At 36.5% G+C, this 11,561-nt stretch overlaps 1 protein-coding gene across 1 annotated transcript in view; it reads right to left on the reverse strand.

Moving 5' to 3' along the window:
- nsfa (N-ethylmaleimide-sensitive factor a) overlaps positions 1 to 11,182 on the reverse strand; it is a 24,137-nt gene extending 12,955 nt beyond the window's left edge. Inside the window, exons 1-2 of the mRNA XM_065255635.2 lie at positions 11,064 to 11,182; positions 969 to 1,054 (exon numbers count right to left, since the gene is read on the reverse strand). Coding sequence (XP_065111707.1) covers positions 969 to 1,054; positions 11,064 to 11,075 — 98 coding nt within the window. The 5' untranslated portion in view covers positions 11,076 to 11,182. The remainder of the gene's footprint in view (positions 1 to 968; positions 1,055 to 11,063) is intronic.
- Between the last annotated feature and the right edge of the window lie 379 nt (positions 11,183 to 11,561).

Consider the following 11,561-nt stretch of genomic DNA (forward strand, 5'->3'; position numbering starts at 1 on the left):
TTAAGCAAACACACTACATCTTAGAATATATAATATGTATATGATTTAAAAACATTATATAATACATAATCAAAAAAGAGCAAATGTGTAGTAGGATACATTATACTAGCAGATTTTAATTCAAGTACTGCCCACATCTACAATGGCACCAATCCTTAGACTGAGATAAATTAATCTCATGGGATTACAGTTTCTTTTAGTCTGACTAACAATAGTGTTCTTTTCTAGTTATAGCAGTGAGACAACAACACAACATTTTAATTCACTAAAGGTAACGCACAGAGTTGTCATAACTGTCCAGACAATCTGTTAGAGCCATAAAGTAAACATCTGTATCATACAGCTCTTTCTGTTACCATAAAACAAGCTTTTTACAAAAGAAAAAAGATGGCTATTAAACCCAGAATATATTTTAAATGTACATCAATATACATCACACATCAATCTGCAGACAAATCCCACAAGCGCCATACTGTGACTTTCTTTGACATAAGGCATCAGCAGGACTGCGGCAGAGTCTGTCAGTCTAAATTAATGTCTCGAGTCAGCATTACAAACACACAGAGTAAAAGCCTAAGGAAAATCAGCAGATCTGCTGCAGGAGTACTGTGTGACCGACCGTGTGCACTTTCTCTACAGTGTTAGATACATACACACATGATAAAACTGCAAAGGGATGCATTTAAATGTTATACAAGATAAATAAGTATACCTGACTTTAATAAAGTGTGATATCGTACAAATGGGGTAGATTTTGCAATACAGTATTATGCCATATTTTTAATTACTATAACTAAACAATAACTTTTTTACCATATCCATATCTAAAAGGTAAAAATATCTGTATATGTTGGATAGCTACATGGACATTTTTGCCCCTACTTTTTTAAATTCTGAGAGACAATTTGGTAATTTAAATGTAATTTATGATGAATCTGTGAGGGTCTGTGAAGCAGATGGATACTCACTGTCCAGACTGCAGGTCTTTCTCATTTACTACAGCACAATTGGTCAGTGACAGCTCATCTGTCGGGCATCGTGCTGCTTGCATAATCTGCAGGAGAACAGACGATAATAAGAGAGAAGGAAGATGCCAAGAGTTATCAGAATAAGTTTGCATTATAAGAGAAATATACAATAATCTGTCCGATGGTGTTTAAGATTTTAAACACTTTCTTCTAATATGCAGACAAATGTCTGGTTCCCACAAATATGTGTTAGTTTGAAAATCCTGACCAAGCATCATCATTACCTAAACCAAGAGTGTGACTCTAGTTTCTCAAACTTTTTCTGCAATTCCCCACTTTGGAGGTAGGGAAGGGTTCCGAGCTCCACCTGTCCCCAATTGCCCCACCAAAATGGTAATCAACTAGGCTTTAAGTTTAACTGTTGAAATGTATTTAATCATATCATATTTTAAAACATTACAGCATTAAACACCTGAAAAAAGAGAAAATAAACGTGCAAATGTATTATCATTTTGCATGAAATAAAACGTTGTGACCAAATTTCATCCCATTTGTAATGCGCCCCACTTCTAATGTTCCTATTCCCCACCAGTGGGGCCCGCTCCACACTTTTAGAAATGCTGCTCTAAGGGCAGGACTGTCTGTTTGTCTAACCTATATAGGACTACTTTTGATGTTAAGTTGGGTTCCTACTGAGGTCTATATGTGAATCAAAACTTTTTTTAAGATCCGGAAGATAGACATTTTTATTGTTAATTTTTAACTAAACAAATGCTTTTTGATTGTTCAGAAAATAAACATTTTTAAGATGTGCATAAGTTGTGTGTTCCTGTACCTTTGTTAAAAGACTGCTGCTGCACAAAGATGATGGGATCAATAACCAGGAGGCACAAACAGTACACTTTGTAAAGCACTGTAAGTTGCTTTGGATAATGCTGTGTCTACCAAATGCATAAATATTTCACGGTGCTCAACCTGAGCATCATGAACAACATGGCTGCTCTTAGGCTTTTGGGAAAAATAGAAAGGGTAGTAATGTTGTTTATTAACACATAAGAAAACAAATAAAACCCATAAAAACGTGGTAATTATTGGGGTTGTTACGATGCCCTTATCAGTCTAAAATCACTATGAGTTTGAGTCGTTTATAATGTGCATTTATTAGAAATAGATAATTAGAAAAATCTAAAATAATGCCACACAACAAACCCAACATCACTGGCATGAAAGCAATTTGTACTCAAATGAATAAATGAGTATCAATTCAAATTGATACAAATAAACCACTTCGTCAAACAGTTTCGTCAAATTCTCATTAGATTGTGTTGTCATGTTTTATTTTACCAGAAATACTGGAAACCACAAATCCATACTACTTCACACAGCAAATAAGGAGACAAACAAGCACCAAAAAAACCACAGTAAATAATTAGCTTGAAACATTAGTCAGAAAGCAGCAGTGATTTAATGTATTAAGAACGGATAAGTCAGCAGAAATACTAAATACAAACCAAGCGTGCCGCACAAGCCCTGAAAAGTGAAGCCAAAACGTCTCGATCGCCCCCTAAGTGACTGGTCCCCCAGTATAGGTCAAAAACCCCGCCTCCCCATGTTATTCAATGGGACTTGAGACCAACTAAAAAAATTTATTACACTTCAATTATCTTTTTTCCGAACCTGGTTTCTGTCATTTATTGTAGTTTTTATTACACTGGTGTAAATTCAAATGTTTGTTTTTAAAATAAGTTTGTGTTTAGTTAGTTATTTAATGATATAAAAACGGTGGTGTCAAGTCATGATTGACAGCTGTAATATCGTGTGATATGCGCATCAAGACCCAAGATGTCAGCGCCATATCGGGACACTGGCGGCTTCACTTTTCACCAATGGAAGGGAGCGCACAGACGTCGTCCATCTTTTTTTACAGTCTATGATACAAACAGCTCTTTTAGACAAACACTAACAACGTTTTATGGTGTTATGGCTTTATTTGTTCCTTCTTTGTTTGATTCTGCACATTAAAAGGTGCAAAAATAAAACAACTAAACAAAGAAAACAAAAGCAGGGCAGTGTTCCAGGTGTTCCCATCTGTCTGTTTAAAGCAGAGAACAGAATGAGCTCTTCCAGGAGCTGAAGGCTACTACACAGCGGCTGATAAGAAGAAGTAGCCTAAATGAAACAAGAAAACTCAATTTCAGTGTAAACACTAATAGGATTCAGAGAACATTGCGGAGTAAACACTAGATAAAACTTTTTTCAAGATTAACTATTTTTGTCATGATCCTACCAGCCTGTCACAGTAATTCATAGTTCATGTGGCAGGATCTTGGCGGTACGGTACCCATGTTTTGTGTGGTAGCACATGGTCTTTTGTTTGGGCCGTGTGCTGCCGTGTCCTGTCTCTGGAGCATCTATCCCCCTTACTTCTTTCCCATAATGGTATAATCGAGTGGCAACCTTCCGATCTCTCTGATGAAGCCAATACAGAAGTGGCTTAGACTGCAATTCATCGACTGGCCGCTAGACGCAGGCTCCAAAAGGGAGTCAATTCCCATATACCCCCATGTTAAAATAGCCAACTGTACAGTAGAAAATATTATGTTTACAGCCTGGTACAAAAATAGTTTTTGATCTGTATAGCTAAGTTTGCCCTTCATGACAACTGTGAGGGGGTGAATTTTTTTTGTAACTCATTCGGTTAAATTATAATAAGCCGTAAAGTTCTGCATAATTAAGGGCGTGGCCACTTGAGTGACGGTTGAACAGCCACTGCTGTCACCAGAATCGCGCTAGGGGGGCGTGGTTTCAGCAACCAGTCACCTCAGCTTCACCCAGGTCCTGCCTCTTTACCCATTTTCGGATATCCGCGAGTGATGCGCGATGACGTGCGGCCAAGATGGCGATGGAAGGCAACGCCTACTTTAAGCTTTAAAAACGATCTTCAGAAACCAATGGGTAACGTCACGGACACTAAGTCCATCTTTTTTTACAGTCTATAGGTATAATCCTAGTCTGTCTGCTGACGGATATGGCTCTTCTCATTTGCTACAAAGAATTGGCTCTTAAAGCCGGCTCGTTTGCGAACGACCCATCACTACTTTCAGTTTAGGCTTATTCTTTACGTTGTTTACTGCATTAAGATTCACATTCACTACACACAATATACTATTAATAATCATGTATGGTCAAGCAGAAAAGCCCAGAATGTGCTTGTTTTCATTGAAGGAAACAAACGTGCACTTTAGCGGTTTGTGTTCTTATTCTGGGATCTTCTGCTTGCCTGGGTTTTTATTAATAAAATGTTTGCTTAATGTGGTGTTTTAATATTACTGTGTAGATGCATTAAGCCACATTCAATGTTGTCTTTTAGGGTTTTATAAGGGTCTGCACTTAACATAAAGCTTTTATATTGTTGCTTTCATAAGAAGAGCTTAAAGTGAAACGTAGCCTACTCGTTGCATTTATCTCAATTGTTTCACAAGGCCGCAGAGTCTTTCCATTCCTCCCTCGTCCATACGATTAACTTCTCCCCTACCCATCACCTGTGCACTTTCATTTAGATGCGCCTCCATGTGCGTATACTTTACCCTACCCAATTAACAAAACCCATTATTCATCACGATATTCTGTTCATTGCATGCCTGTTTTATTAAGGGGTGCACCACATTTTCTCCCCCCATATTGCCTTTTATATGAGGGAGATTCCTTAAATTGCCTTTCTGAGCACATCTCCCTCATATTGTTTTATTAATAAGACAGGTATAATTTGGTATCTGCATTTTAATGACTTTAATCTCGAGATGATTTTTTTATTTTAGCTTGGCCCTAATCCTCCTTCGTATTAATAGACATAATAGGCATTGTAATGTAAATAAAAACAGGCTTTATTTCATTAGATTACATCGCCTGTAAACTGGCAACAACTTACGCTTATGAACTATAGATATATATAGTTGATATGCGTTAGATATGATATCTGTAATTTACTTGACAGTTTTTTTTCTTCTTGATATTAGAAACACTCTTAAGTTAAGGGAAGTTAAGTTTGGTCCACAAAACTTATTGCTGCTGAAACCATCTATAATGTACCAAGAACAGAATAGTATAATCTAAGAACAGAATATCTAATAGGAAAAATGGAAAGTGTGGCTTGTTTTTCCACTGTGAATTGCTTTGATCTAACAAGTAGACATCCATTGAGAAATCCAGATGGCAACAGACTGTCAGTTGTAGAGGAGGGGTTAATGGATGTTCTCCCCAACCTTATCATTAGGATTGACAGTCACAGGGTGAGTACATTTTCATTAAAATAATACAAAAATTTCATTTTGATTAAAAAATTTACGAATACAGTTTGTTGGGGATTGATTGGATGAATTGTTACGACAAAACTCAGGGGACAGAACTAAATGACAATGAGTGATTTGTTGAGGGAATGCCTCTGATTCAGAGAGCACAGTTTAACTCAACACGCTGCCATAATCTGGTTAATAAACAGCTGTCCAGATATTATACTTTTTTTTCGGGCCAGAAAACCAATAATCCAAGAAAAATGCTTATTGGGAGCGGTCTTTCCACTACACAGACTCACACTATTTAATTGCAGTGTTGGCAAATTTATTTTACATAAGAGAAAGACCATCGGCAGGTGATTTGAGAACAGTTGTGGTTAGCAGACTTTTTTTGCTTAGGATTGTGACATTGTATACACATTGTACCATTGTCGAGCTCCTGCGAGGTGCTGTTGTCACAACAATGGGGACACTGAGTACAAACCTATTGAAGCATACTGCCTGATCTACCAAGTGGAAGCAGAGGGCATTTAGAGAGGATACATAACTTAAAAAAGATTATGACCTTAGGGGCCAACACATGCAAAAAAGAGTGAGGAAAGAGGGATGTAAAACAGGAAGGGGAAACAAAGAGCATCACACTGGGCTCAGAACTTTGGAACAACTGTGCCTATGTTTGCATGCACAAAATCGTGTCAAGCTGACTGAATTTATTCCGATAGAAGGTACCGACAATATAGTTTACATGTACCCAAATCATTGCAATCTGATTAAAATATTCGTTTATATGTACATTCTATATAATCCGATCCAAACATCTGCGCAAGTTAACAGCTAGGGTTGGCAGATTCCCATAACAAAACCAGCCCAATGGACATTCAATACTAGCCCAAAAGCATCCCAATGACTATTCAAAGCCCAAAAAGACCAATAACTAATCAACAAAATCTGTTCATCTTTAACACACGGAAAAAAATTCTAACTCGCGGAAACAGTTTTAAAGTAGCTCAAATCTGAACTCAGCATGTATGCACAGCCTGTCTCATCAAGTTCATGCTGTGGATAAATAGACACAGTCAAACTTGAGTTGGAGAGATATAAAATAGGCAAAATTTTTGAAAGGTGCAACGCTATTTTATTGCTTTGTGTAATGTTATGAACAGTGTTGGGGGTAACGCATTAAGTAACGCGCATTACGTAATAATATTACTTTTCTAAAGTAACGAGTAAAGTAACGCATTACTTTATAAATGTACACATAAATATTTGAGTTACTTTTTTAAAAAAGTAACGCAAGTTACTTTACAGTTTATTTAATTAAATGTAAAATTAAATAATGTACTGAATTAAACTAAACATATTTACGTACAATTACTCAATTTGTGCCCATGATCAGGAACAGTTGAAGTCAGAAATGGAGATGGCAGGCCAGAGCTGGACAGTTTTGCGATCATAAAAAACACCTGCAAGGCCTGAAAGATATCCAGCCTCAGCCAAGTAAGAAAAAGTAACGCAAAAATAACTTAAAAGTAACGTAAGCATTACTTTCCATGAAAAGTAACTAAGTAGCGCAATTAGTTTTTTGGGGAGTAACTTAATATTGTAATGCATTACTTTTAAAAGTAACTTTTTCCAACACTGGTTATGAAAGTAAATGTGAATGCTGCAAGAATGTACAGCGTGTGACCCCATTACCTTAATAATAATGTGTGTTGCCAATGCCTTGTTATAACATGTTTCTGTGATGAGAATCATGTAATATGTAAATAAGAGCTAAATATAAGATCTATATTACAATTCTTCTGTGCATGTGCAATAGGCGTTTTTGCATCCGATTGAGAAAATACTATGATTCACGGGTTTACATGGGCACTTTTCTCCTGATGTTCAGATCACAGATCGGACTACACCACCCCTATCAATATTATCAAAATATGCATCCAATCCACCTCAATCATATTGACAAAAGTGTTTACATAAAGGCTTTTTAATCCGATTGAACCATCAATATGATTACAAACTGATTATTTGGTTGGGTAACTCTTGGAAGAATCTTTATGTTTGAGTGAATTATACAAAATCACAAAGAAAAGAGTTGACCATCGCACATGACAGTATCAAAAGGATGCATCTCATGCCCCTTTTCCACCAAGGCAGTCTAAGTGCTTGTTCAGAGCCAGAGCCTAATTTCAAATCAATTCTTTCTTTTTGACACCTAAAGCACCAGCTCTGAACCAGGAGAAGTGGTTCTTAAGTAGCACCAAAACATTGCAGGTCTACAATTAAGAAACTATTACGTTTGGGGCTGGGGTTACTGTAACATGATACTAGGAATGCAGCTGCATGCTAAGGCTAACGTTTTTCTCTCTGTAAATAATAAAATATGTAATGTACTTATGTTATTCTCGATTGCAACCTCTGTTTATATAATTTATGTTGAGCTGCACGTACACATTGGATTCACCGCTTTTGGATGCCAGCGTAGGTATGCATGTCATGACAAAAGTGTTTATATAAATTACGTCGAGCTGCATGTACACGGCGGCATTTGGATGCCAATGTAGGCCATGACCATTAATAATAACCCAACATCCAACATGGTTGATGGTGTGTTTATGTTTGGCTCTGCTGCGCTAACGTTGCTGGGAAAGATGAGGTGTATACAGTGACGCAAGGCCTGGCTCTGTGGTGGCTCTGTAGCGCATGGAAAGGGAAACCAGTTCTTAGAAGGCTCACCCGTCAAAGAAACCAGCAAAAGCACTAGCTCTGAGTAAGGAGCGTGTCTACAAACCAACATCCTTGCCAGGGTTGCGTATGTGTGAGGTGGGTCTATCAAAAGAAGGTCTGGATTGTATTGAGGTAGGGGCGTGTATGTTTAGGTGATTTCAAATATCAACATTGGCTTTCAAACATTATGCACTCCACCTTTAACCCAGCAAAGAACTGAGTAATTTCATGTCACTTTACATCATGACTTGCAATTATGAAGACATCATTTTTTCTCAGTTGCCATTTATTACCAAAGGGAAATCTTAATTGCAAACATTTCCTTTTCAGAGAGAAAACGTTATATCATATCTGATTAGTTCTGTGTCTCCAGTGAAATGCATTATGATCCATAAGACGGCCTAATGTGAAATAACTGCACAATGAAGGGCTAATTGCAGAAGGAAAATATTATGCTTAAAAAACACAAAATTAAAAACACCATCATGGACTCATGCGATTCAGTGTTTTAGCGAGTGTTTTAGTGTAGTGAGCGTAAGTTGCCATAGGTACACTCTGCAGTGACTCTCTGAATCGCGTGAGTCCAAGATGGGGTAGTTAAATCACATCGATTACCGGCAGAAGACCTTAATTAACCCCTTGGAGCCATGTGGATGACTTTTGTAAAGGATGGATGCACTTTTTTGGTGGATGCACTTTTTCCCTGATGTTATAAAGCTTGAAAGTGCAAGGACATTTACTAAAATAACTCCAAATGTGCTCGTTTGAAAGATGATGGAAATATGCATCTCAGATTGATGGAGGAATATTGTAAATCATGGGGTAATTTTGATTTTTGGGTGGAGTATCCCGTTAAGGAAGCTGCTTCTGGATGACCAATCTACTTCATATGAAGTTTCCTAATTAGCCGTTGAACTGAACTAAATTATCTGCAATACAAATCACTATGTATACTTTAGACAGACATTGTTAAATTTCTAATTACTGAAGATTTGATGCCATAAAGATGTATCTAAAATCTGATGACAAACTCACTAAAAACAATCTGCCATTTTAGTGTGAAAACAAGCCTTGCAGAATAAAATGCACTAAATATCTTTTACCTGCACTGTTGTTCACTTAACTGATTTGCACTATATTTGTAATTTGCCTTGCGCTGCTTTATTTAACTCTATTTTAATTTTATTATATGCCTTTTTTTGTTTTTTATTTTCTTTTTTTACATTCCCTTATTGTATAGTTGTTTCTACATTTTATATTTTTTCTAGATTTTTTAGGCTTAAATGTTATCTGTTAGCACCAGGGTATGAGAGTAACGCAATTTCGATTCTCTGCATGTATGTACTGTATATGTGGAAGAATTGACAATAAAGCATACTTGACTTGAAAATCATGAGATTAAATGAAAGCCAGACAGTATTTCATTTACAAAATTCTCAAAGGGATCAGATGAAAATTGAGTTATTTAACATTTAAGTAAACTCTGTGGGTGAAGGATGCCCACACACACCATTTGTCTGGCTTGATCCAGCTTGATCAGTTACAGTTGCACTTATAAGAAATATCTTCTTATATTCAAAAATCATATGGATAATTATATTTTAATCAGATCACAAATAAAACTATTTGCTCTTGCACATCATATGATATGTTAAATAGGCCTATTCTATCATCTCATGCTAATCATGGTTTACTCTGCCTTGTTATTTTCTTTATCTGTTTTATTATAAAAAAACAGGGAAATAAAATCATATCTGCCTGCCTCTTTGTATGCAATGTAAAAAAGTACTTTTATTACTGTGACAAATCAAGCCAAAAAATACTGTAAGAAAACCATGAGTGTAATAAAAACCTTGAGACAATTACACACACCATTACACTCAATTTACAATAAATAAACATGTTGATCGTATTACGATATGGACAGCTATTTAAACATTTCCCTAAATGAGACACCAACGTCTCAATCTATCCAAATAAATTGTTAATATTGTAACTGCAATAATGATGCCATTTTACCATGACTACCAAGCCTGCAGCATAGCCATGAATTGCTTTACGTATATATATATATATATATATGTAATATATGTAAAGCAATTCATGGCTATGCTGCAGGCATGGTAGTCATGGTAAAATGGCATCATTATTGCAGTCAGAATAAAATATTTTTTTATTTGGATAGATCGAGACACTTATCTAAGAATATCTTCTTAAATTTAAAAATCATGTGGATAATATATATATATATATATATATATATATATATATATATATATATATATATATATATATATATATATATATATATATATATATATATATATATATATTTGTATAGAGGGAGTATGTTTCTGTTACACTTTTAACCATATACATCAATCGACATGAGCCTACAGCTCAAGCATTCAAGCAAACACTCATAGCAACTGTGATGCGCTTATGTGAGCATTACGCGAGGCATGTCAAGGTTAAATCCTCTGAATGATCACCCAATGCTTTAAATCACAGTGTCTTGTTATCTGACTCTCCATGACACCGTTTTGCAGGAGAAACTGTAAAGGTTATGCTACTATAAAGAGCAGTGCTTAATTCAGTGATGAGCACAAAAGACCGATGTTTTGATGCGGCGTACTTTAACGATGTGGCAACCTACGCGATTGCAATTTAGGGTATACCGATAATCTTACATGATCTATTTCACCACTCCATACAACGAGTTGCCAGAAAACATGTTAATCTGACTGGTCGTGTGGCTCATTCAACACCGCAGTAAGGTTTGTTGTTATATTTTTAAGCAGTGCATCCAGTAGGCTATCCATATATTAGCATCTAATGACTAGCAACAAGCATAAGCGGTAAATTTACAGCATATCCGTGGTCACAAATGCCTCGTTCGCCAAAGCTAGACCGTTTGGCTGGAGGCCACCGTCAACCCTTTGCATTTAAAAAACATGACAACCTGAAACTCGAATGCGATCGTGCTTAAACATTATGATGCATATAAGATGCATTAAAAAGACGATTCGTTATATTTAGATAGTACATATACAATTCAGATTGAACCATATCTTACCCGGGTCGCCATCTTTGCGTTAGGTGATGCTTCTCGCTTCGCTAGAGCTCTACACACGCACTAGTACTACAGCAGCAGCAGCACCACCAGAGCAGTGGACAGCGAGTGGCGCGCATGCGCAGACACTTCCCAGACAGGTGTCGTGTCTATACCACCATGTAGTGCAGTACATATAGGGGTCTCCAACCCTGCTCCTGGAGAGCTACTGTCCAGCAGATTTTTGCTCCAACCCAAATCAAACACAGCTAAAACAGGGAATCAAGGTATTTAAGATTGCTTTTTAATTACAGACAGGGGTGTTAACCCTCAAGTACAATTAAAATCTGCTGTTAGTGGACAAATTTGGGCACTTTGTGATTCCATTAATATTTTACATAAATGTCATAAACTTAAAAAAAAAAACTTAATTACAAACCTTTAAAACAAAAATGACACTTCAAAAATGACTCTCTCTCTCTCTCTCTCTCTCTCTCTCTCTCTCTCTCTCTCTCTCTCTCT

This window comes from Paramisgurnus dabryanus, chromosome 3, assembly GCF_030506205.2.
Source record: "Paramisgurnus dabryanus chromosome 3, PD_genome_1.1, whole genome shotgun sequence".
Taxonomy (NCBI): domain Eukaryota; kingdom Metazoa; phylum Chordata; class Actinopteri; order Cypriniformes; family Cobitidae; genus Paramisgurnus; species Paramisgurnus dabryanus.